The sequence below is a fragment of the Canis lupus genome, chromosome 3 (genome assembly GCF_011100685.1).
Source record: "Canis lupus familiaris isolate Mischka breed German Shepherd chromosome 3, alternate assembly UU_Cfam_GSD_1.0, whole genome shotgun sequence".
Classification (NCBI taxonomy): domain Eukaryota; kingdom Metazoa; phylum Chordata; class Mammalia; order Carnivora; family Canidae; genus Canis; species Canis lupus.
In genome coordinates, this window is record NC_049224.1 from 60,741,136 (window position 1) to 60,767,716 (window position 26,581).

A 26,581-nucleotide genomic window follows, 5' to 3' on the forward strand; every position below is an offset into this window, starting at 1 on the left:
TTTCAGCTCAGGTTGTGAGATTGATCCCCGGAACCAGTTCCCTGGGATTGTCTCCCTCTGCCCCTCCATCTCTGTCTGTCAAATACATAAATAAGAGTTGGGGGCAGCCCGGGTGGCTCAGCGGTTTAGCGCCGCCTTCAGCCCAGGGCGTGATCCTGGAGACCCGGGACTGAGTCCCAGGTCGGGCTCCCTGGATGGAGCCTGCTTCTCCCTCTGCCTGTGTCTCTGCCTGTGTCTCTGCATCTCTGTGTGTCTGTCATGGATAAATAAATTAAAAAAAAAAAAAAAGCACAGGCTTCCCTTGGGAAGCCCTGAAGGGAGAGAGTACTTAAATCACCAGCAGAAAGAATTATTTGGGACAAGAGAGGACGTTTTTTCACATAGTAATTCCATCTCTTACTCTTTTTTATCATTTTTTTTTTTTAATTTACGATAGTCACACACAGAGAGAGAGAGAGGGGCAGAGACACAGGCAGAGGGAGAAGCAGGCTCCATGCCGGGAGCCCAACGCGGGACTCGATCCCGGGACTCCAGGATCGCGCCCTGGGCCAAAGGGAGGCAGCGGCTTTTAAGAAACAGAAGGATGATCCCTCTCTCCCCGCCCCAGCAACAGTGCCCTAAGGGGGCTTGCAGCCAATGAGAGACTGGCTAACCTCAAACTTCTATTCTTCTCCCCCGAACTTCTGTTTAAGTTAAAACACCCCTCTCCAATTTCCTCCTAAAAACCTGATATAAGCTGACCTTTCCTTCATCTCTCCAACTTGCCTTACACTGTAGCTTGCACCTCCGAACTGCTATTTCTCGGTCATCCCCGAATAAACTCAATTTGCTAGTAAAATCACTGGCTATTTACTGTTTGTGTTTGACAGCGCAGACCCATAAACCCACGAGGTCCAAGGCCGAGGGAGGGCGTGAACATCACTCGGTGGGGTCTCCCCGGAGACCGGCGCGTGCCCTTCTCTCCAGCAGATCGCTCGCTTCGCGCTAGGGCTTGCCTCCTCCGGACTCCGCAGAGACCCTCCGGCGAGCGATTAAAGCCCCCCACGGAGCGACCCGGGCACCTAGAGGAGGAGTCCCCGGGGTTTTGAGCATAGCACAGACTCTGCGGACTGTGCTGGAGGCGGGGCCCCCACCTGGAGGGGACGCGCAGGCGGCCCGGAGCGCTCAGACGGCAGGCGCACGGGCAGCGGGGAGGAGCCAGACCTCCGCCGGCCACCCGCACCCGCACCCGCGCCCGCCACAGGACCCCGGGGCCGGGGGAGCCCAACGCAGCGTGCACAGGCCACCGCCAGCGCTGTCCTCCGAGCGCAGCGGGAACTCGCCCCGGCGGGCAGCACCGCCGCGGGACCGGCCGGAGAGCAAGCGAGCTCCCCGTCTGCCCCGCCCCCGCCCCGCCCCCGCCCCGCCCCTTCGCCCCGCCCCCTTACGTCACGAGCCGCGCCGCCCCGTGCGTCATCACAGCGCGCGTAGCCGCGGAGCGCCGGGGTCCGGCCGGCCATGGCGGAGGTGGGCCGCGCGGCCGTGCGGGACCCGGGTGCGCTGCTTCCCGGGGGCTTCTGGGCGGCGGTGGCCGTGTGGCTGGAGAGGCCGCAGGTGGCCAACAAGCGGCTGTGTGGCGTCCGCCTGGAGGCCCGGCGGAGTGTTGCTGAGCCCCGGGCGGAGGACTGCGGCCAGCGGCCCAACGCCGGCCGGGAGCAGGAGGAGCGGGCCGCGGCCGCCCCGGGTCTGCGCCCCCCGGATGGGGCCCTGGGTCCCCGGCCGAGCTCGGGCCCCGACCTGGGCACGGCGGGGCGCGGCCCCGAGGGGGCCCGGCGCCGGCGAGGGGAGGAGCGCGGGGACGGGGGCCCCGGGCAGCCCCGCGAGCCGGCGGTCGGGGACGCCGGTTTCCCGGCCTCGGATCTGGAGTCCGCCTGGGACGCTTGCTCTCGAAGCCAAGCCGGCGGCGGCCCGGAGGTGCTGGCCTTCCTCGCCGGGCCCCCGGTGGGACCGCAGCCAGGGGCGCCCCGCCAGCTGGACCTCGTTCTCAGAAGCGTCATCCCGAAGACGGGCCCGCGCTGCCCGCTTGCCGTTCCGAGGAGGGAAATGGTCGTGCGAGGTAGGAGCGATCTCACGGCCCCGGGCGTCGGGGACGGCCGCGAGGACAGAGTTTTAAGTACGAATACGTTATTGCGATAGGGAGAAGAGTCTCCGCTTGGATTTGTGCAGAGGAGACGGCGCGGCCGAAAGGCAGAGGGAGGGGGAGAGAAGTGGGGCGGGCTCGGTAGAGCGGGGGAGGCCAGAATCAACCAAACGGGGGTGTGCGGCCCTGGTGACCCCCTGCGGCTTCCTGCTCGCGCTCCTGGAAGTCGGGCTGCCCCCCCCCACACACAGGGGCCCACCCTAGGGTTAGGGCAGGGCTGGGACTGCCCCCGCAGCCTTGAGGGGCCCGGTCATTCTAGGGATGCAGCCTGAGCTCTTAGAGACTGTCAGTGTTTGAGTCTTTGCTCAAACACCAGCCAAGTTTGCGACAGGGCCCAGAGAGCCTGGCCGGAGTTTGGTTAGGGAGAGAATCTTGTGCACAAGATGCAGTTTGATTAAAAACTGTCCTTTGAACCTCAGAGCAGTGAAAAGGCACTAACCATACTCACTATGTCAATACCTTTGTAAAGTCCTAGGGAGGTTTAGTTGTTTTTTAGTTGTTGTTTTTTTGCTGGTTTTTGAGGGGCCATGTAGAAATGTGCATTTCTAGTACAGAGAATGGGGTCATCGTTGGGGGGGAGTGTCTGGAATGCCTGAGGGAGGAGGTGAAGAAGCACCAGATGTCGAATGATGGATAAGAGTTTAGCAGGTGAAGAGACTAGTGGAAGGCCCGCTCCTGGAGGACCTGGTGGAAGGCTCCCTCGGGCTCTTGAGTCCCAGAGCCAGCTGTGATGTCCAGTCCTTCTCACACTTGCAGCTTCCTCTGCTGCCTCCAGCTGGAGCAAGTTGTCAGCTGTTCAGGGCCCCTGTGACTGGCCTGAGCCCACCTGCCTAATCCAGAGCACCCCCTTTCCTGAGGCCTGTGGCCCCCTCACATCTGCAAAGTCCATTTTTGCCTTGTCACACAGCATACTCTTGGGTTGTGGGTATTAGGGCATGAACACCTTGGGGAGGCTGCTGCAGCACATGTGGCAATGTCAAGTCACTGGTAGGTGTGTTCCCTCCCATCCCCACTTCCCAGTACTGTCTGCCTCTGTGTCCCCTGCAAGACTCTTCCCAGGTGTCCCCTCTGCCGGGAGGCCCTCCCTGATCCCGTCGTCGTCCAGACTACTTTAGGAGCTCCTCCAGCTTTTGTCTGGGTTTGGTCACCTTTTACATCTCCCCTCTGCCAGACAGAGGTTGGTGAGTCAGGTTCCCCGAGGCCTTCAGATGTAGACATCTGCATTCCCAGATTGGCTTCTCTGGCGAGGAGAGACAGTGCTCCTCCCTCTATAAGGAGTGCTGGTTTTAGGACTGTTTTCTCCCCTCGGCTCCTGCTGGCTCCTGCTGAACGTGTCTGCCGCGTGCCTGGCACCCCGTGAGCTCGGTTCGCAGCAGTGGATAGGATGTAAAAGCATATCTATCTTCCTGGATGCCGTGGTAAAGAGAACGGGGAAAGCCTTGGGAGAGCAAAGTCAGGCTGAGTCTTTACTATCTTTAACATTGGGTCTGATAAAATGCTGAACTAAGTAAGCAGTTTTCATTGATTATCCCTGTCTTTGTTCCCCAGATGTCCTCAATGGAACAGTAACATTTTTACCTTTGGAAGAAGACGACAGAGGGAATTTAAAGGTTGAGACAAGCAACGTGTATCAAATCCGGCTCAGTCAGAGCAGAGAAGAATGGTAAGAGCTAAAGACTGGACTCCTCCTCCAGTGCTGTGTGGTATCAGTCGCTCATCTAGGTAGCTGCAAGAATCAGGGTCGTTGAAGAACAAAGGCGCCCTTCGGCAGCTGAGGTGTGTGAGAATGTGTTTCCTGTTTCTAGTTGATGTCTCCATGACGTGTCTTTGTTCCTGTGGGCACCCGGCCTGTGTGTGGGTGATCCCAGGCTGGCCGGAGTCTGTATTCTTTACATTCCACGCAGCTATGATGAATAGCACCTAGATGTAGCTGAATTTAAGTAATTGCAAATCTTTTTATTATATTCTTTCTTACAGCTTGGGAATGGGGAGCAGGAATAGCTTCCTTTTTTATTTCCTGTTGAGGCTCATGTGGTTTCGGATATTGTGGGTATTCAGTGGTGCTTATCATGAAAGTGGCAGATCAGTAGGCCCCTTAGTTCATGTGGCTTTTGGGCCTGTACAGCAAGTGTGAAATTTGGTTTACTTCCATTTGGTATTTTTTAAATGGAAAAGTCAGAGGAAGGGTAAAATCACTTATCACTTTGCTGCTGCTGTTTTTCTGAGAGCCATATCTGGTCTGTACTTTCCAGAACAGGCTTGGGGATTGTGTCTGTGTAAGCAGGCTGGGCTTGTTGGCACATGGGTTTGTATAAAGCAGAGGAGTACAGTGGAAAGAGCCTGATTTGCCCACTAACACTGTGACCTTGGGTATGTCATCTTTGTGACCCTCAGTCTCCCCATCCCTGCAATGGGTTTAATAATTCTTGAACCTCTGAGGAGGAGCCTAGGCTTTGTAGGGACCTGTTGCAGGCATAGAAGCTTGATGGGAATACTTAGGGCCTGGGTGAATCCTCTTAGAATTGTCAAGAGACTGCCCAAGAGATCCGGCCCCAGGCTCTTTCCTTGGTGTGTTGTTGGAAACTGGGGACTGGGAGCAGGCACCTTGGGGAAGGTGTGTCTCCTGTGGTGGTCACCTGGGGGCGCTGATCATAGAACTGGTAAGTGGGCACTGAAGGCATCTGTTGGGTTCGCTGTGAGAGCTCCCAGTGTGGCACGGCCGTAGCAGTGTGCAGTACATTCCACGCGTGGTGGTCACATTCTTTGCTGATTTCCTGAGGGCTTGAACTCAGGTGCCTGCTCCTCATCTTTCCAGGTTGGTGTTTCCTGTCTTTGCCTACCAGGCAGTCGTCCCTTTGGGCACTCGGGCCAGATGCTAAGCACAAGTTTAATGGGGTTGGCCAGGCCACTGCTGTAGCGCATAGTGCTCCTGGTCGGCTCCTGTCGTCCGCGGCAGTGGTGGTGTGCGCCCACCCTACCATGTTCTTGGCACTGGGCAGAGTGGCATGATACATAAGTATACACTCTACCACCAGGTGGTACAAAGTACAACAGGTAAGACGTGTCTCTGTTCCCACGTCTCCTTGTTAGCTAAGGCAGTGTTGTGTCAGGTACATGCAGAGTGCTGGGAAATGCCTCTGAGGAGGGGGCATCCTGGATGAGCCCAGAGTGGATGAGGAAGGAGGCTGTGGGGACTCTGGGAACACCTGGGAGAAGGGCACAAGGCCCGGGGAGAGCACAGGAAGGGCCTGACAGGGGTGCCAGCCCTGGCTGGAGAGCTTCCCAGGTGAAGGGACTGGGAAGGGGAGCAGTCCAAGTCCTTCCTGGACTCTTCCCACATCATGACCCGCCTGGGTGCGCCTCTCAGTGGAGAGTCAGTGCCTGTTACTCAGGGGGAGCTATGTGCCTCTGATGTACAGGGCAACAAAAAGCCTGACTGTCCTAGCTCTTGCCAGAGTGCATGACCCCTTACCCTGCCCCCTCACCCAGCTGCTGTGCTTCCACTTGCTCTTAGGGCCGATGATGAATGCCACCTTTTTGTAGCCTCTTTTCTCCACCTGACAGTCTGGATCCTCTCCGCTTATTGGGCCACCTGAATTGTGTCCTCAGATAGTGTGTTGTGATCTGGGCCTGTGGGGTGAGCTTTTATTTGCGTGTTCATCACACAGACTGTGAGGGCCTGCTGTGCATCTGGTGCTGAGCAGGTGACAGCGGACAGGAGCTGTGGGGGCAGGAGATACACACAGAACTGAACCTGTGAGCTGCACAGGGATTTTGTGTGTCCTTAGCTTTGAGGCCAAGTGCTCCACTTTCTGCCTGGGGAGTATTTGGTGAGCCGGTATAGTCACATTTGAGTTGCACGTGTGAAAATATATGAAAACAGAATTTAGAGAAATCCTTAGATGTTCAGAAGCTGGCTAGTCAGTGTGTGAAGCAGACAGTAAGAGCAGCTTTGTTATTTGTCCATCCTCCTAATGGGCTTCATAGGATGGGTAAGTGTGTTTTTAACAGTGTTTGTAAGAGAATTCTTTCTGCTTTTAAAAAATGTGTTTTTCTTTATTTGATGAAAGTTCTACAGCTAGTTGTTGGGCTTCAGGTCAAATATTTTGTAATTATAGCTGTCTTAACACGTGCTCTCTTCTCTTGGTAAATGTTAAAATAAGAATTGAAACTAGCTCTGCTTATTCATATTTCTCTTATTTTTAAAGGTTTATATCTATTTTAATTTTCTGTCCAGAAAGATGGCATTCAGATGGCATTGTTTATCCCAGACCCAGCTGGCTGGGAGAAGAGCTGCTGGCCAGGCTGGCCAGGTGGTCTGTGGACAGCAAGAAGAGCGAATTTAAAAGCACCCTGTCCCTCATTTCCATCATCAAATACAGCAAGACTTACCAGATGCTCAAGGAGAAGTATAAAGACATGGTCAAGGTAACCCTGGGGAAGACATTTGTAATTCCCCTCATTTAGATGAGGTGACATTGGCCAAACTATACCAGGTGAAGTCATTTTTCCAGTAAACATCCTGGTTTCTGCAGACGCAGACACCAAGTTGACGTATAGCTACTGAGGGCCTGTGTTGTAGGTTGTATTTCAACATAGGGATACAGACAGCAAAAATGTCAACAGATGTGTTACAGAAAAGGAATTTTTTTTTTTTTTTTTGCACATTGCTAATTTTTTTCCAAGCAAATAAAGGGAAATATTTAATTGAAAGTAGTTGGATATTAGTTACAAAATTGTCACATTTCCTTATATAAACTTAAGGACGCTTAAAGAAAATATATGAAAAATTAAATACAAAAGCGTGTACTTCCAGAAAGAAGATAAATTTCATATGTCCTTAACTATGTTTAGGATGTAGAGACAGTAACAGCAAACCTCTATGCTCACAACCAGAGTAAGAAATAAAGCTTTCCTAATGTGACTGAACTTCATTTGTACTCTTCCAAGTGTATAGCCCTCTTTCTAGAGGGAACTATGATTTGTCATTTCTTCGTGTATGTGTGTGTGTGTGTGTGTTTTGTTTGTTTTTGGAGGGAGGGAGAGAATCTTAAGCAGGCTCTGTGCTCCGCATGGAGCCCAATGCAGGGCTTGATCCTAGGATCCTGAGATCATGACCCGAGCTGAAATCAAGAGTCAGATGCTCAATTGACTGAGATCCCAAGGTACCCATATGTGTTTTTTTGTTTGTTTGTTTTTTAAGTCACTTACCTATCATTCTGTAACAGAGCACCTCAAAGTTCATAGTCTGGAGACAGTGGCCTTTCACTCTTGCTGAAGTGTGTGGCTCCTAGCCCTGGCTGACCTAAGCTGGGGGCCCCTTCCCTTCCAGATCCTGGCCTGAGAGGCCTTCATTATCTTATTAACTATTCAGTTCCTTCAGGAAGGGACTTCATCTATTATTTCAGCCTTTGAAATTGGCCTAGTGAGACCATCTGACCTGTCTAATCCCTTGTGACTAGAAATGGGAATCTGAACGTGTCACCTTGTCATGGGTTTGTCCTCTGTTGCCAGATTCCGTCGTGCATGTCAGTGATGTAGATAGTGAGCTGTCACACTTGGCAGCCCATGTTGTGCAGCTTTCAGGGTACCTGCTGTTGTCCTGTGTGGCAGCTAAGGCTTTCTCCCTTTACACATAGGGAGATGGGGACCACCTGCTGAGTGCTGCTCCTGACAGGTGACAGCCAGGCACCAACAGACCAGAGGGCTGGTGCACTGGCCTTGTGACCCTTTTGGTCTCCTCGTCCAGGTTTTCTTGTTCATTTCCCTCATCTGGATAAGTGATGGGGACAGGAGAGCTGAGCATTTTCCTATGATGGTACAGTTGTTTCATCTAAATATCTTACATGTCATTTTTGTTGCAAAATCTTGCTTTGGACAGCATTGTTTTTGATGTGTCCTATGCCATCTATAGGCATAGATGGTAAAAGTTTTGTGTGTCTTTATGCCACTTATCTATTGTATGAAAGTGATCATAAATGTCTGCCTTTGGAATGAGCTTATTTTTAAAATTTTCCCGCCTGAGAAGTCTCATGTGCTGTATGGCTACTGGGGATACTCTAAGTGTAGTGACATTAGGCAGAGTGATGGAGTTATAATTACATGCACTCTGGAACACTTTCTAGGTATGGCCTGAAGTAACTGATCCGGAAAAGTTTGTGTACGAAGATGTGGCTCTTGCTGCCTACCTGCTGGTAAGAGTATGTCCGGTCATCTAAGCTCCTCTGCAGTGGGGGAAGGTTGCTACCCTCAGCTGCTACCAGTGGGGAACAACATTTATCAAATCCATCACTTAGCATGTTTCTGGTTCTGTTGCTAGTTTGGTAACACGTATAGTAGTTGGGCTTGGTGTGAGTGAGGAATAAACCTGTGTCATGAAGCTCCAGCTTAGCTGGGGCTTCCCTGCCTCATCATAACCACGGAGGCGCTGGGTGGCTCACGCTGCTGACGGGACCCCTCCAGTCCTGGGTCCTTCCTTAGCTAGTTTGCCAGCCTCGAAATTTGGGTGTGCCTTGACTTAATAGTCTTGACTTTCTTATCTAAAAAAATGTTTAGACCAGATAATTTCTAATTTCTTTTCATCTGTGATTCTCATAGCCTTTTTAGAAATAGCATACTTTGCTTTGGTTATTAAAGTATATGTCCTTGAAGAACAGAGAGAAGCCATGAGGAAACCAGCAGTTATCTGTAGAGCTCTTGCCCAGAGAGGATCACTTTCATGTAGACTGTCAATGGGAGGAGGAAGCTTCGATGCCCCTGCAGCAGCAGGCAAGGGCAGCTCCCTCTGCTCACCTATAGGTCGGCTCTGCAGACCCAGGGCCACAGATGAAGCCTGTCCTACCTTTTCTGGAAATGTTATTTGTAACCCGTGTAGAATTTGTATCTGAATTATTCTTGGAAGGAGTGAATCAGGACTGATTTTATTTTATTTTATTTTTTTTTAACCTAGGTTTTGTGGGAAGAGGAGCGAGAGGAGCGGGGCTTGACAGCCAAGCAGTCCTTTGTTGACTTAGGATGTGGTAACGGTCTCCTGGTCCACATCCTGAGCACTGAGGGGGTAAATGTACATCTGTGGCCATTTCTAATTCCTTTTCCAGAGTGTCTTCCAGTCCAGCACAAGGGCCCTTGAGGTGGTTTTCTGATATGAGCTGGATCCAGAGTCTGCCTGGGTGTTGGACTGGTGACCAAGGAGCACAGGCAGCCCATGTGGCTGGGAGAGAGGAGATAGAACAGGGCTCTTGGGCTTGCAGGGGCTGCATCTGTGGATGACAGACTTTACCCAGTACAGCCGTGGTTGCTGTAAGGTGCTTCTCTGGGGAATGCGGCATGTCAGGGCACGGGAAGGGGAATAAGAGGCAGTAGGTTCTGCCCTCCAGAAGCTGGATGCCCAGCTCAGAGGATACTTACACTATGATATAAGCTTATGACACTGGTTTGTGCACCATTTTCAGATCCGTGAAGTCAAGGCAGGATGTGCTGAAAATAGCCACTGCTGCTCAGGGCAGTTTAGTGTAAGCAGGAGCTCTGAGCTCCCTGGGCCGATGCTTTGGGCCCGTGTCCAGCCTTCCCGCGGAGGATGCCATCATTGTCACCTGGCTGAGCTAGCTGGAGCTTAGTAGCTTCGTGCTCCATCATGGTGACCCCGGCTGATTTCTTCCTGTAGCATTCTGCCCTGTGGGAGAGATGTCCCGTCCACAGCTATAGGAACTTGAAATGGGATCATCAGAATGTACTTTTTAATTGCTTTATTAAAAAATGAGTTTATGACAGTAATACCTGTAAACAAGTTGTCTCTGGGGCATCAGCACATCAGGTGGTGGCCTGTAGGCTGGTAGGTAAGGAGGACCGGGTACCTTGTCCACCCCTCCTCTCCTCCCAACTTGGAAATGAGCCTGGCTGCCCTGTGAGAGCCCGCGGATACGGGCACAGCGTACTGGCTGAGACGCAGCCACAGCGGATGGGCCTTGTCTGTTTCAAGTTGGAGGAGCAGATGTGCTGGGGTCTGGACTGGACTCCGGGCCGTGAGACAGGCTCTGTTTCCATGTGCATCTCCTGGGCCACTGTCCTCGGACATGTTCTCATACCTTGACTCCATTTTCCCATCGTGAAGGCTCCTGGTGGGTGACCTTTGCGGACTGCAGGTTCTTACCCATGCCTTGCAGGGGCATGAATGTCTGTTTCCAGCCCTGAGATACCATGAGTGCCATCCGTGAGTGTAAAAGGTCTCTTGCACTTCACACTGGTGGCAATCTCTGCAGAGTTTAATTTGTTCTTGCTAATTTATTATACTGTACCAGCGTTAACCTTCAGTTTCTGAAATTATTTTAGCATCCAGGCAGAGGGATTGATGTACGAAGAAGAAAAATCTGGGACATGTATGGACCACAGACTTGCTTAGAGGTACTGGCCTTGTTTTTTTGTTTGATCTCAGCATGGTTGTCTCATAGTGGCAGTTCTAACGAGTGTGCCAGGTGCCTCGTGTATTCACTGGTCCTGACACAGTGCCAGGTTGGTATCCTGTCACGCCCATGGCCCCTAAGAGGGCAGGGCACACACATAACAGCACACGATGACAGTGAGGTTATCCTCTTGGCTCGCCTCATGTTCCTGACTGTGTTCAGATGACAAGTTCATTACATAAATCTTTGTGTGTCAGTCTTAGTCCACTTAAAAAAAATCTGTCATAGGCCAAACTTTAGAAGTTTTTGATGATATTGTCATAATGGTTTTCAGAAAGGTTTTACTTCAAATACACTTTCAGGAAGAGTTTTGAATGCTTTAAGAGATGCATCCAAAATACAGGAGAAAAAGTAGAGATTTACATATTTACCAAATTTTTGAGTGCCTTCAACTTGCCAGGTGTTTTCAGGTGCTGGCAGTTCAACAGTAATGAAAGGCTCCTGCCTTCATGGGGGTGGGGGACACCCCCAGAAAGAGTGGATGCGGGGTGTCAGGTGTGGTACTTGCTGAGAGGGATGAACACCTGAGCAGGGCAGGGGAGGGTGAGGGGGCTGCTGGGGCACCAGGTCTTGCTATGTATGTTGAGTAGCCAGGAGGGCCTCCTAGCAAGAAGGCAGGTGCTACAGAGTCCAGGGAAGGAAGGTAAAATGCACCTGGGGTGGGGCTGGGTCTCAGGTGTGCCGATGCCCTGTGGAGCTAGACTGCACATTTGTCTCTGGAGCCTATGACTGTGGAGCCACAGTGAACCCAGGTCCCTACAGTCTTGCTCAGAAGGAGCTCACTTGTCCTGGTCCAGTCAGAGAGGAGTGTCTCCCTAAGGGAGAAGGTGACCGGCCACCTGAGCAGCATTCCCCATCAGGTCTGGTGTCCATTGTTGCTGTGTCGGTGTCTGGTCGGGGCCTCTGAGCTGGCCAGCAGAGGGCTCCATAGGAGGGTCTCCACACTAGGTCCCTCCCACTGCCCAGCTGTGCTCCACCGCCCTGGTTACCTCAAGACCTTGGTCCTGGAGTTAAATGCAGGATGTGACTGGGACACAGATTCTCATCCCCAGTGGCCAGAGAGCTGATGAGACTTCTCACGCATTCACTCGTCACTGTGGAGGGTGCACAGAAATCAGAAGAGCGTGATGTGCCCAGAAGCTTGCAGCTGTCCACACTTGCTCTTTTGCCCCGCGCTTGGCCTGCCGCTCCTGTGAAATAATGCTCAGCTGTGCCATTTCATCTTTAAATAGAACTTTGAGACCATTTGCATATTTTCTGCCTCATTTTTTTTGAAGGTAGAGAATGACATTGTAAAAAAAAAGATTAGTGGAAGGGAGTGGCAAACTCTTTGGGCTCGTTTTCTTTATCCACATGGTCAAAAGCCGAGGACAAGTTTACAGCTTCTTTCAAATCGTCATTTGATTATAAGACTGCTAAATCACAGCAGCTGTAAATTACATTTCTATTCATGCAGGCCATGTAAAGGAAAATAGGCAACTTTAAATCTAGACTGGGTGGAGATAGAGAACAATAAGGTCTGTTTTTTCCTGCTGTTAAATTCTATCCATACCAGTTGAACAGTACTGTTTTCACTGTTTTAATGTGCATAAGTAGAAGCCCAGATGCTTATTTAAGAACCGGAAAGATTAAAAAAAAAAAAAAAACGGAAAGATGGTAGAGTTCAAATTCCACTTTGTATATATCATGTCTGTGAAAGACTCAGTTTTGTTCTAAGGAAGGGCCTTGAAAGTGAGTGTTGTCAGACTGTCTTCCTGGTGTGTTTTGAGCTAGGAAAGCAGCTGTGCTCGCTTCCCTTGGGTGTTGGCTCTTCAGCTTTAAAGTTTGGAGGGTCTTGAGCGGCTGTATAGTATCTTTTCTCTGTCTTCCCAGTTCTCACTGACAGTGTTGGGGTCCGACTGCAATCGTGTGATGGTCTGCTGCTTAGCAGGAAGAGTAGGGTGTCATGTAGGAGTAGGGTCGATGTAAAGTTCTAAATTACCAAATTTTTGTAAGTTCTAAATTACCAGTTATCTGCGGCTTAATTACAGAAATTATCAGAATGGCTAACCTGCCTGTGGAGTGGGTTTTTACTTGGTGTCTGTTTACAAAAGATTGTGCAATAGCAAAGATTTCTTCTATATGTAAACTGCTCCTGCCTCAGCCTACCTCGTCCCTTCACAGGTGTGCTTCATCACATAGGTTGACAGACGTGAGGTTATGTGATGCATTACATGACACACTTAACCTCAGACCCACTTGTGTTCCACTCACTTGCTCCTGAGGCCCTGTCTGGCTCCGATGTCCTGCCAGTGTGGAAACTGTTGCTCTGTCCTCCTGTAGCTTCTTTGTGTGTTTGTGTAGAGAAGCATGTTTGTAAGGATCAACAAGAGATTAGCACTCAGAGCATTGTTAGTGTCTTTAGTGATGACACTAAAAGCTGCTGTATTTCACACCCTCTGGGGCAGACGCAGGCCATACATTCAGGGGCCTGCCCAGAACCCACGACGACCCGAGGGGCTGAGACGACCACCCCAGCAAGCCGGGATTCTGCAGGGCCTAGCCTCATAGCTGTGTGCTGCTTTACTGAACCAACATGTGGTCTCGTTGTGTGCTTTTCTTTTAGGAAGATGCAATCACACCAAATGATAAGACCTTGTTCCCTGACGTTGATTGGTTAATTGGTAACCATTCCGATGAATTGACACCATGGATACCTGTCATTGCAGCCAGGTGAGCAGATAGCCCAGCCGGCAGGGCGGCTGGTAGGGGGGGAGCAGAATGTTTTGGTGCCTAAATCTCACTGTCCAAAACTAGCTGCTGTGGCTGTTGAACACTGGAGACATAGCTAGTTCAGATTGCTGAAATGATAATCTGCAGAGTATATTGGGTCAGGGTTAAATTCTGCCTGTTTTATATAAAACGTGGCTGAAAAAATCACAAATGTGATTCACGTTTTTCTTCTATTGAATGTGCTGATGAAAACTGATCACTTCTGCAATATATTTATATCCAGTATTGAGAGACCTGTCATATTTTGAAAGCTTTTTTCTGGCAACAGGAGGGTTGGTCTTCAAAGGAAAAATCTCTCAACATGGAGATACTTGCAGCAGTATTTATTTCTCATCCCAGGGGCTAGACATGTGGCAGCGCTTCTAGGTCAGGAGGAGATGTCACAGAGATGCAGGTTACGTTGCTGCCCCAAATATTTCGTGGCTATGGCTCTTCATCCATGGTCTTTTGAGCTGTCTTAGCTCTTGGAGAATGATGTGGGTCAGGGAGCAGGTGTTCATCCTGGCTGGGCCCGCCTCCCAGGTGCCTCACTCACAGCCGAAATCTCAGGCATTTCAGGAAGTGTGGGTTTCAGTTGACAAGAGCAACTGCAGTGGACCGAGTGTTTTATAGAAGTAATTCACTTCGTATTTCATGGGGAAGGTATGCCATGCTGCACTGTTTCTAGAAATTGAATTAGGGAGAGCTCTGACTATTTTGTCACCTAGAAGACATTGTCAGCCAGCAACACACATGTATTTTACCCAGATACATGTTAGCCGTACAGCTTTCTGCTAAATTTCCTTTTGGTTTTTGTGGATTGCTTTTGAAGGTCTTCCTACGGCTGCCGCTTTTTTGTCCTCCCCTGCTGCTTCTTTGACTTCATTGGAAAATACTCCCGGAGGCAGAGCAGGAAGACTCAGTACCGGGAGTACCTTGATTTCATCACAGAAGTGGGGCTGGCCTGCGGGTTTCACGTTGAGGAGGACTGCCTTCGCATTCCCTCCACCAAAAGGGTGCGTCCTCATGAGTTGCTGGCTCAGGGCCAGTGTCTCAGAACCACAGGTGATGCTGTGCTGTTGGAAAGTGTGTGGGATCCAGAAGGAGCCTGTGTGGATCTCGGCATTCCGGCCCCTGGTGGGGTGCAGAGGGCTCGTTAGCCTCCACAGCCCCTGGCACTGCCTTCTCCACACCCATAGCAACTTTGCAGGACCCTCAGGGAGTCTTCATTTCCTTCCCAGAAAGTACACATGGCCCTCGAGGACCTGCCCAAAGTAGGTGTCAGCCTAACTTGTGTAGCGGTGGCCTGAGGGTTGTCTGTGGCTCTGCCTGCCCTCAGTTCTGACTTCTTGGGTTCCTCAGTGATTGGCTGGAATTGAAGTTTGGTTTAGAATGATTCCTGTTTTCTCGTCACATGCTTCATTAATTCAGATTGACCTAAAATGTACCTGGCCCAGGCAGATTTTGGCCCTTACACAGTCTGTGAAAACAGCAGGAGTACCTTGTGTGACCCTGCCAGCTGGTCAGGGCAGGCTCAGTGGCATTCCCACTTACCCTCTGAGCCATGAGAAGTACTGCCATCGATTTATGATAGTTTCTGATAGCTTCCTCTTCTCAGACTCAGTGGCTGTCAGTGAGCCACTGCTTTGAACAGCAAAACAAAAAAAAACCATCGTATCCAAATTATTAACTTCATTGCTTGACAGGCAAAAAGGGTCTAAGGTGTGAGGTGAACTCTCGGCTCTGCCACCTGCTGGCAGTGAATTCTTGGGCACATTGTGAGCCATACCTGTGTCCTTGTCTGTCCAGCGAGGAAAAGATAAAAAAAAAATGGCACCTTCATTGTAGGTGCTTAGTGGTGGTGAGTGGGGTCCACGTGGCCTCCAGTATGTCATTGCTGCCCGTGTGGTCACTGCTCAAGTCACTTTGAAAGCTTCCTTTAGGACTCTGCTTCAGAGCCATGATGTCATTCTCCTAAGTGCGCTCACGTTGGCAAGTCACTCTACTAAAGTTGGAATTGAATCTGGGAACTGCTAGGCTTTGGGTCATGTCAGTAGGTTCAAGGATCTCGCAGTTTGGGTTTTTTGCACTTGTCTTTCTGTTGTCTTGTTAGAGAGCATGTATCAGTCCTTAATCACTCTGAGCCTCAGCTTTCTTGTAACTCGGTGGTTTGGAGTACAAATGTAAGAGCAGATGTGCACACATAGCAGCTATCCAGTGAGGGTGATGACACCTGGCATGCTTGTTCGCACACAGAGAGGTTGAGTTACCTGCCCAGGATCATGCATGCATCAGGTGGCAGGGCTGGAGACTAGTAAGAGTGGCTCTGATATAATTGGAGTTGCTTTCTTTCCTTGTCTCTAACCTGGCTTTGTAGCTCCTCCTCTTGTAGGAAGTCCAGAGATGCTGTGCCTAGGGCAGTGTCGCTGGACTGGCCTCACTTGCCCTGGGGACTCCTGTGCGGCAGCCTTCAGCTGGATGTACAAAGAAGAAAAGAGCATGGAATGAGCATCCGTGCTGTACTGAGTGCTTTGCTAGATACTCCTCCCTCCCTCGCTCTGGCAAGGTTGATAGGAGGACATCTCATTTTGAGAGCTGACAGTGTTACTGTCCATGTCTGCACGTGAGGGCCAAATGGAGGCTCTCACATGTAGAACGTTCAGAACAGGCATGGCCATAAGCTCAGTAACTATGGACTTGTGATTTGTACATGTGTGTTAGGGCTCTGAAAGTCTGAGCCAGGAGTTTCTTTGTGGGCTTTTGCTCTTGGTTTATTTTGGATGTTTTTATTGGTTTTTAAAATAGGCTTTTCTTTTGTGATAAATGCCTAAAACTTTATTTATTTATTTATTTTAAAAGATTTTATTTATTCATGAGAGAGAGAGAGAGAGAGAGAGGCAGAGACACAGGCAGAGGGAGAAGCAGGCTCCATGCAGGGAGCCCAACGGGACTCGATCCCGGGTCTCCAGGATCACACCCTGGGCCGGAGGCAGATGCACAACCACTGAGCCACCCAGGCGTCCCATAAATGCCTAAAACTTTAATGTGTGCTGCAGAAGAAGAGAATTAAATGGCAAATATTGAAATGCTATAGGAACCTGGTAAAATACTCTGCTTTTTTTTCACAAGCAGGTTTGTCTCATTGGGAAATCCAGAACATACTCACCTGCTAGAGAAGTTTCCATGGATAAGCAGAGAACCCGGTATATTAACAGCAGGCGGGGCCACCTTGCCAGCCCACCCGGCGAGACGCCTGCCTCTCTTCCACCCCGGGCTGCTGTGGGACATGAGGGTCACCCCAACGGGCACCAGGTCCTGGACGTTGGGGCTGCCGAGGGAGGGGCAGAGGCCCCGGCTGATGAACTCTGGCTGTCTGGATTTCAACCTAGAGAAAAAGTTGAGCGCCTGAGGAACTGTGCCACCCTCCCTCGAGATTTTATTGACCAAGTGGTCTTGCAAGTGGCACATTTGCTGTTGGACAGAGAGGAGCAGATAAGCATAGGAGATGCTTCCAGCAGCAGCTCGAAGGCCTGGAACCGAGGAGGTAGGCCCCCGACCCCAGCTGCGGCCGCCTGCATGCCTGCTGGCTTTCAGGCAGTGGCTCGGTGCTCCCTTAGGACTGACTTAAAATTGTGTGGTGGTTCTAATTATGTATATTTTAAAGCGACGTCAGTGATGAATAAGCCACTTATATGCTAATTGTTTAAAATTTTCCTTGTGGTTCCCATTAGTATGCAGGACTCCATTTCTCTTAGAGGAAGGCACTGAGGGCAGAGGGGTAGTGTTCACACATTTAATTAGCCTTTACAGAAACGTTCAGGCTGCAGGGTGTGGAGACACTTCTTTTCTTTTTTTTTTTTTTTGAAATTTTTTTAATTTATTTATGATAGTCACATAGAGAGAGAGAGAGAGAGAGGCAGAGACACAGGCAGAGGGAGAAGCAGGCTCCATGCACCGGGAGCCCGACGTGGGATTCGATCCCGGGTCTCCAGGATCGCGCCCTGGGCCAAAGGCAGGTGTTAAACCACTGTGCCACCCAGGGATCCCCGACACTTGTTTTCAATTCATAGTAGGATTGAATTATTCAAACTGGAAACAGGGTCCTGAAAGTCAGAAAGGTGCTCTGTCCCCTTGAATGTAAGAGATGTGGTCTGATCCTGTGGAATCGCCAAAGCGCAAAACTCAGCCATGATAAACAGAAGAACATTATATCTGATTGTTCTCATAGAATGAGTAATGTGCTGAAATCAGTGTTCAAATCAGTGGTGTTCAAGAGAGATGGGGGCCAAAGTGTAGACTGTTCCTGCTTCGGTAAAGTGTCCAGTCTCAGGCGGCTTGCTGGGCCCCAGCTGGTTTCTTCCCTGCCTCCACTCCCGGCTGAGGTGTTGACTGGCGACACTAGAGGGCGCTGTGGAGCTGGCTGTGCTGGGCAGTGTCAGAGACTCCCCTGAGGTTTTGGGGTCATTGGGGGGTCTAGGGGAGCCCTCTCTCAGCCTGTCAAAGGCTGCTGCCTGGCTGGCCCTGTGAGTGGGGGGCCAAGGAGGAGGCGGCAAGCCTGCCCTCCCCCACCCATGATACTGTCCTGCCCTGAGCCTCCATAGCCCTCGTGCACTTGCCACGCGGGAGTGCTGTGGAGCATCTCCCCTTCTCTGCGAATTACCCGATGCTGGTGGTGTCTGATGGAGGTGGGGGCTCTCCAGGGATATAGGGGCAACCCTGGCCAGAGCCCCCAACTCCAGGTGCCTGACCATCCGTGTAATTGGGCACCAACCCTGAGGCACCATGGGCTGCCCTATGGGTTGACACCCCACTTCCTGCTGAGGTGGGGCCCAAGTGGAGAGGAAGGCAAGCTGAGGGGGATTTCCAATGGGGCCTCGAGTGCCAAGGAGCCCGCAGCAGGTGAGCAGGCGCCTCAGAGTCGTTTGAAGGCATCTGAGAATGTGGAGTTTGACCTTCAGACCACAGGAGTGATTGAGCTCAGGAGGGGCTTGCCTGTGCCTGGGACAGAACTTTCTTTCAGTGGGGTAGACCAGGTCTTCTAGGCTCAGACGTAGATGTGAGTGGCTCTGATCATTAGGTCTCAGGTGTCAGGCCTGCTCACCCATGAGAAACATCTGCAGAGCGGGGGGTGCCATCCTCCCCACATGGGTCTTGTTGCCCCGGAGCTGGCCGGAGGTGCTCTCGTGCTGTGGACATGTGCCCACAGGCTCCTGCCCTCAGGTGGTCTTCCCACCTTTTGGTTGCTGGAATTTAGTGACCCGTCTGAAACCTGCCCTTATATAATGTATGGGTGGGTCTGTCCCCAGGACCTCAGTGATCTCAGTCCAGGGGTCTTCCCTCTGCAAGGCATGGGTGAGGGAGCACAGGGCAGGAGGAGGTGGTCCCTGCCCTCATGACTGAGTCAACACACACACGACAGAGGATGAGCACCTGAGAGGTCGCAGTGCAGAGCTGTGTGTGTGAGCACCAGCGTCCAGGGACTTGTGTGGGGCCAGACTAGGAGGGGCAAGGACGGCTGTCTGGGCCGGTTTTAGCCTTTTCCTTAGATGTGCTGCTTGCTCTTGGAACGTGGTGGAGGCAGCTGAGAGGTGCATCCTGAAGGTCAGCTAGGCTTGGTAGATGGAATCCCAGCCACAGGGTGGCTGCTCCCTGGGAGTCTGGGGCTGGGCCTCTAGAGTCTGTGTCTGGGAGGCAGGGGCGTCTCAGCTGGCCTACAGAGTCGCTGGGTGGGCATAGGTGAGCCCCCAGGCATGGGGCCTGGCAGATGCAAAGTCCCTGGCATCCCAGATGGTGCTGGCTTGGCCCCTGCAGTTCCAGCTAGGTGCTATGTGGTATGGGCTCGCTCAGAGTGCAGGTAAATCTCACGGCCTGCCCTGCTGACGTGCGTGAGAGACTGGGGTTGGCTGGACGAGAACTGGTCCCTGGGCCAAGCAGTGGGCGGGCTTGTTGGACAGTCTCTAACAGCCTTTACATTGTTGTTGTTGGGGAAACCCGGGTTTCAGGAAGCCTCTCCTTGACAGAAGTGGCCAGTGAGCTGGACCCAGAGACACTGCAGAGGTTGAAGCGGGAGTGTGGAGGCCTACAGACACTGCTCAGAAACAACCATCAGGTGTTTGAAGGTAAGGGGATCGGGCCTTGAAATGTGCTCCTCTTTCAGAGCTGGGTGACACGTTCCACCTTCTCATGTCAGAATGTTCTTCCCCACAGATTCTGGAATCACTGCTCCCTGCTTTTTCTGTCAAGTGAAGTTTGCTTTATTTTTAAATTTTTTTAAAATTTATTTATTTTAGAGCGAGAACATGAGCAAGAGAGCAGGGGTGAGGGCAGAGGGAAGAGGGAGACTCTCCAGCAGGCTTCCTGCCGAGCACAGAGCCTGACTCTGGGCTCGATCCCAGGATCCTGAGATCCTAACCTGAGCTGAAACCACAAGTCACTTAACCAACTGACCACCCAGGTGTCCCTAACTGAAGTTTGCTTTCAAGGAGATTTACACTTTTAAAAAAGTGGGGGGGAGAGGATAGAGTGCCCCCGATCCCGCTTCAGCCTTGTGAGCATCTTCTACCAGGAGGGAACATTGCCCACACCTCTTCTCCGGTCCTTTCTAGCCCCATCAGGCCTGGTACCCCTGGGCCTGGCCTTACCCCTGTCCTGGATATGCTTATGCCTCACGTGGAAGGAAGAGCAAGTCTGAAAGCCTGCTTGCTGGGTGTTGCTGGAGGACTTTCTCGGTGGGGGTTTGTTATTTGCTTGGGCTCTTGGCTGTCTGCAGACTGGAAGCATCGTGAGCTCACATCTGGGCCCTGGGCAGTTAGAGGAGGGAGCCCCGATGCCTGTCCACTCCCCTCCCCTGCATGCGTGCACTGGGCCCTTGGGAACGCAGCTCTCATGCCCTTCCTGCGCTGACGCTCGGGCTTCCAGGACTGCCAGGAGGTAGAGCGGCCCAGGAACCTGTGCTCATTCCCTTCGTCTGTCCCTGCCCTCCTGGGGCTTATGGGGAGGGAGACACAGAACCAGTGTTTACAGGGGTACCTGGAGTTAAAAGAAGTTCCTTTATTTAGAGTTTTTAAGCACACACCTGTCGTCCAGATGGTTGGTAATTTGTCATATTTGCTTCAAGATGAAGCTTTTTCCTCCTTTTCTTTGTGGAAGTGTTTTAGAGCACATCCCAGCCCACCAGCTTTTTCACCCCTAAGACTTCAGCAAATGGCTTTAAAGATGGTGGCATCTGGCATCACCGTAGTGCCATAGGCATGTTCCCACCCAAGTCATGATGTGCAGGGAGATCTGCCCTCATCCCAGGAAGGGGTTGGGACGGCCAGACTTGGGAAATGACATCTGAGCTGGGACTTGGTAAAGAGGAAGAGGAACAGCATTCGTGATGGGTCTGAGTTGGGGAGGAGTGGGATTGGGGCATGAGGAGTGAGGGGAGGGGGAGGCAGGTGGCTGGCTTGCAGTCCCCCTGTGGCTGTGAGGAGGTTTGGGTCTGTGTGATGGCAGGGGAGTGGTGGCACCCATGTGACTGACTTCCAGTCCAGCTGCAGGGTCACTGTATGCCTGTTCTCTGCTGTATCGGGGCCTCCAGGGTCAAGTGCAGGGCCCTGTCAAATCCCCCCACAGCGCAGCATCTGACTCCTTAGGACTTAATATGTGGGAACACATTTTATTCTATTTCCACTGGGAGGTGTCCGATGAAGGCCAGCTGTGGACCAGTGCCGAGCACCTCTTCTTTCTGGGAGGTAGGGGCAGGGCAAGTGTAAGGGTGCAGATGGTATTTCAGTGTGCACCATGGTGGTTCTGGCTGGTGGTGCGTAAAGATGTGCTAAGAATGTGGGGTCTAGAGGAGACCAGGCTGGCAGGGGCTGCGGACCTGCCCCTGGACCCACCCTTCACCTGCTGAGTCGGGCTCCTGTGAGGTCGTGCTGCTCGCTGGCTTGCCTCAGGAGCCACACTTGGAGCCCATTGCCTGCTGTCTGTCTGCCTTGCACCCCCCGCCCAGCCCCCCAGCTCCCCCACATGGCCCTTTGGCTTATGTTCCACTCCTGATGCTCTTTCCTGTCCTGCAAGGCTACCTGCTGGCTCCTGCCCCCATCCCAGTGCCCCAGCCCTGCTGGTAGTGTAGCCATAGTGCTAGACCACAGCCTGCACACCTTTCATAAACAGCATTCCATCTGCCTCTCTGGGTCCCCAGGGTCTGCATGTGCTGCTGTCTCTCGGCCGCCTGCATTTGGTCACATCACTGCCTCCACGAGACCCTGAGCTCCCTGCGGGTGGGGCCAGGCCTTGCTTGGCAGCCCAGAGCCCACTGCTTTGTCGCTTAGCCTGTGTCACAGGATAAGACAGAGGAGCAGCCCAGTGGGGAGGGCGCACTTCCCAGACCTCTCCTCACAGGGAGACCATTGCATCCCAGAGTCCCCAACCCCTGAGATGCCACCTGTGAGCAAAACCCAACACAGGAGGACGGGGAGCCCACAGGCCTTGTCTAGGGATGCTGGCAGTTATCTGAGCCCCAGGACTTGGGCCCATCCCCCCACCCCTACCGTTGTGCAGTTCCTGAGGAGAGTGGTTGGACAGTGCCTCAGGGCAGGTGGCCACAGTGGCTGGAAGTGTATCTGTCCACTCCCAGCCTATAAAGCAAAGAGAGTTGGGTGCTGTCACTTCTTCCCTGACCCTGTGTGCATGTGAGACAGGAGAGCTTGGGTGTGCACAGCCCTGCATGTACATGGGAGAGCTTGAATATGCACACTGGCAGTGCCTTTGGGCGGCCCAGTGGCCCTTGTGGAGTTAGACTTTGTTTTCATTTAAACCCGGTTTTGCTGGGTAAGTGCCTGGAATGGCCCTGAGCCCTGTGACCAGAACTGGCATCTCCAGGTTTGGGGCGGTTGCAGGAGCTGGGGCCTAGGCAGGCAGGCCCTCCACTGGGGTGTGGAGAAGCTGGGAGGTAGGCAGCCTTCCTGAATTGGCAGTTCCTGCTCCCCTTGAGCTCCAGCAGGGCTGCCTGGGATCTGCTCTCCGGTTCACAAGGCCTCGGTCAGTTCAAATACTCATTGCAGTCCAGAAGGGCTGCTCTTTTTTCCCCCAGCATGTTTTTTTGGTTGACTTCACAAAATTGTATCTTTTTTTTTTTTTCCATTATAAATATGCATGTATGTGATTGCTTTTCTGTGCAGTTCACATGGGGGGGGGGGGCACATTTATTTTTGGAAACTTCTGAGTAGGCGGCTTGGGGCCTGAGCTCTGAGTAAACATTCTGCTGTAGTCATGCAAAAACTATGCTCTGAGGCTGCTCCTACCTCTGAGTGTGTTTTACACTAGAGCAGCTAGTCTCTGCTCATGTTTATAGGGTGGAGGAGGGAAAATCGATTTTGGATACCCTCAGTTCCGCCAGCACTGAGTCCCTTCCCCGGGCCAGTGCAAGGTCCTGTGCAAGCTGTGGTCAGGGGCTGGGAGGTTCCGGTGGGGGTGCCTGGCCCAGGGTCTGTACCCGCAGTGCCTTCATCGCCTGTGCCAGCCATGGGGAACATGTGGCCACAGCTGAGGGATGGGGACTTGCCCAGAGTCTCTAGATAGAGAGGCTGGACTGGCAGCCCAGGTCACATCTGACCAGAACTTGAGCACGGGGCACTGTTCTGGTGAATTATCCCTCATGATTTCCTGGAACAGTTTACAGGCTGTTCCTCAGAGTGCTTTGGTCAAGGTTTCATATGCTGTCAGAATTGGGAGGGGAACGGACCAGCAGGTTTTGTGTGCTATGTTGAGCAAGTCTGCGGGAGTGCATACTTTGGGAGGAAGCAGAAATACCACCAGATAAGTGAACTTTGGTAGAATATATTTGGTTCCTGTGATTCCATTTTAGAATCAGGAGCATATTCCCACTGGGGAGAGTCCACTGGGTGGCCTGACCCACTCGGGCTGGAGTGTGTAGAGCTGGAGTGTTGTGCCCTCAGGTCCCAGCACGGGCCTACCCAGGATGGGAGCTGCCCTGGAACCTGGAGGTGTGTGGGAGCATGTCACCGCCCCCTGCCACAGCCAATCCTGTGTCATTGGTGCCCAGGCCCCCTTTCCCTTGACCCTGTAGTTAACCGCTCCAGACATGTGGTGAGGTGCCCTCTTAACTCTTGAGACCACTGTGGAGGGCCTGCTGCCAGCCAGCCTGTCCTCTAGGAGGGGGCCCTCCTTGGAGGCTTTTGTGGGAGGCTCCCTCTCCCCTGGGTTTCTCTTGAACGTGTCCAGGCCTTTGGGCGGGGCAAGGGTTCCCTGCCTTTTTGGAGAGCACACCCTGGTCACCTGATGGGAGTCTCTCCTCGGGACTCTTCCGAGACACACTTCAAGGCTGTGTCATCCTGCCGCAGGAACGTCCAGTGGAGCCCAGTGACATTTCCCTGACCTGAGCTATCAGACTGAGGAAGCTTGGCGTCAGCCTTGTGGGGAGCAGTGCAGGAGGCCGGCTCCGAGGAGGGTGACAGTTGTGCCAGGCCGTTAGTAGGTGCCTCCTGACCTCCCGTGATGATGAATCCCTCCATTGTGGCCCTCCGTGCATCAGGCGCCTCTCTGCAGCTCCTCTGATTGAAAGGGAAATGTTGACTAGGCGGCAGTCTCCAGAGACAAACAATCTCGTTATTGCCATGACACGAGGCCATTTGAAAGCAAATCCAAGCTTTAATTCATTGCTTTCAAGTTCTCGTCAGAAGTTAGAGAGCCAGATTTCTTCAATAAGCTTCCTTTATTTCTCCCCGAGCCGGTCTGTCTCCGGGTGGTTTTACAGCTTCCAGGGAAAACCAGGATGGATTTGGCTGCTTTGGCCACATATCCGAGGAGTTGCTGGCTTCTGGGGATCAAATGGCCAGGTGAAAGCCTGGGAGGCGTCTCAGCCCCCGTGGGGGCTACCGTCTCAGGAGGCAGCTTGGTGGAGGGCCCAGTCTGCTGCTGAGGCCCTACTCCCTAGTCCCCATGTCCTGCAGCATCCCCAGGGCTGACGGGGCTGCTGTACTCCCTGCCCACTGCTTGTGTTTGGGGGCTCTGGCTGGGGGTGGAGGGACAGTAAACCCTCCTCTTGGCCTGCCCAGAAAGGACCTGTGCTTGTTTCTCTTCGATGCAAAGGTGAGGTTCCCCAGGACAGGCGCCGCTGCAGCTTCTACAGCTGTACCCAAGTCCATGCAGGTCTTATGCCGGGGTTTCCCAGGCTTTCAGCGTTGTTTCCCACAGGCCCATCATGGTGCGGCTGCAGCCACTTGTCCACGGTCTTGTCAGCAAGACCTTTGGTTCTTCACCTCCGTCCTGGGGTCCAACGTGTGCCTCCTTACGGCCCCTGACGCTGGCCCTTCAGGGCTCCTGGCCCTGGCACACCTCCACCCTGCTCCCTGCCTGCCCCGCCGGCCTCCCTCCCACCAGGCTGAGGCTCCGACTCTGCCTCCCCCAGAGCCCACCCTTCTGGCATGAAGGGACTGAGGTGTCAGGGGTTGTCAGAGCAGTGCAGCCATGATTGAGGTCTCTGCCCTTGTCTCCGTCCTGCTGGGTGCTGCTGCCCCAGAGTCGGGGCGTCCCCAGCTCTATGAGTGGGTGGACTTGGAGAATAACGCCTGAGCCATGTCTTCTCTTTGTTCCGAACCACAGTTCTGAATGGGCGAGTTCACATTCGTGACTGGAGAGAAGAGCAGCTACAGAGGCAGCAGCACCCGGAAGCAAAGCGGAGACTGTTCTCAGAAGCTTTCAAAACCCGCATCTGCTGGTTTTTCAGTCACCACCCTGACGGTTGTGTTCTGCCTTCAGACAGCTGCCCGTTTGCCCATGGGCCTGCGGAGCTTCGGCCTCCCCGGACCCCCAAGAAGAAGAAGCAGATTCTGTGAGCTGCTCCCACCCTGTAAGCAGAGCCTGGTGTGGGGGCCCAGCGCTCAGCTCCTCTGACAACTGCAGACTCCGCTGGTTGGGGTAACTTCCTCCAGATTGCCCCCATGATGTGACTCGTTCATTATATGAACACCAGATGGGACAGAAGCTGAAATTCCTCCCACCCCCAGCCCCGTCAGGGTGTAGGGTCTGTGTTGTAAATGAAGTCACACTTGCGTTTGGGATCTTTATTCCAGAAAGAGCACAGGAGTTCTTGGTAGCATCTCATTGTGATGAAGGTGGCAAAAGTCCCTGGACCACCTGGCCCCTGTAGGGGGCCTGCCTCTGTCCTGCTTGCCTCAGTGTGTGATAGCTGACTTACCCTGCCTGCAGGAGCGCAGCCGGTGCTGCCAAATCCTGGCTGTACTGGAAACCCAGCTGCTCTGGGTGCTAATCACTAGACTGGTATTTTGTAAAAGCTGTCACACTTATGTGTGCAGGTTATTTTTAGTTCAGAGAACAAAACACCCATAATCTCTTTACCTAGGTCACTTTAGGTGACGTGGAAAAGAATCCCAAGTGATACACAACAAAGCCAGAAAATCTAAATGATACAGAAAGCACTCCCCGCCCCCCGCCCCTCCCTACTAGATCATCTCCCCAGAAGTACTGTTAGCAGTTCTTTTGATTCTGGAAAAAATATCCTATGTGTTTCTGTTTAAAATTATTTTTACAGTTTTACTAAAAGGTCCCGTCAATGTACATTGTCATGCCCTTCATTTGCCGCATACCCTGGTGACCTTTCTGTGGTGCAGTCTTCTCTTGGGGCACCAAGAATGAACTCATTCCTTTCCCTGAGAGGCATTGCAGCTTGGCATAGCACCTGGTTTCTGCACATCCTCCAGGGCCGGCTGAGCTGGTGAAGTGGGGTCTGGGGAGTGTGCCTGCCTGCCTAGCCCCATGTGCTGGACATGGTTTTTCCCACCCTCGAACCTCTCCCTCACAGGAGGCTCTGGGGATGAAGTCCCAGCTGGGGCAAGTGGCTGCAGTGTGTCACTTGGGCCACGATTGGCCTGTGCACATGGAGTAGCTCTGGCCAGCAAGGTGTGAGGGGCCTGCTGCGGAGCCCCTGCTGCCACTTTTGCGGGGGATGCCTGGTGTAGGAATCTGTGGCTGGCCGAGCAGAAAGAGAGAGGCCTGGGTCCGGTGGTGGCCCTGAGCTGGGTTAGCCCGTGCTGGGCCTGTAGTCTCCTCGCCTCTGACCTCAGCTACAGAGATCAGGTGTCTTCATCAGTACGACACCAGTGAGCTGAGGTTTCCGTGGCATGGCTGGGATGATACCCATCAAGACAAGCCCCCTGGCCTCTCT

General features: G+C 52.6%; 1 protein-coding gene across 1 annotated transcript; it reads left to right on the forward strand.

Moving 5' to 3' along the window:
• Positions 1-1,454: 1,454 nt before the first annotated feature.
• TRMT44 (tRNA methyltransferase 44 homolog) lies at positions 1,455-25,974 on the forward strand. Its single transcript, NM_001313873.1, is given in 11 exon segments — positions 1,455-2,095; positions 3,728-3,842; positions 6,388-6,607; positions 8,305-8,373; positions 9,129-9,236; positions 10,508-10,579; positions 13,244-13,350; positions 14,222-14,405; positions 16,522-16,933; positions 19,392-19,508; positions 25,000-25,974. Coding segments are annotated over 11 exon segments (2,235 nt in total). The 5' UTR covers positions 1,455-1,497; the 3' UTR covers positions 25,233-25,974.
• Positions 25,975-26,581: the final 607 nt, after the last annotated feature.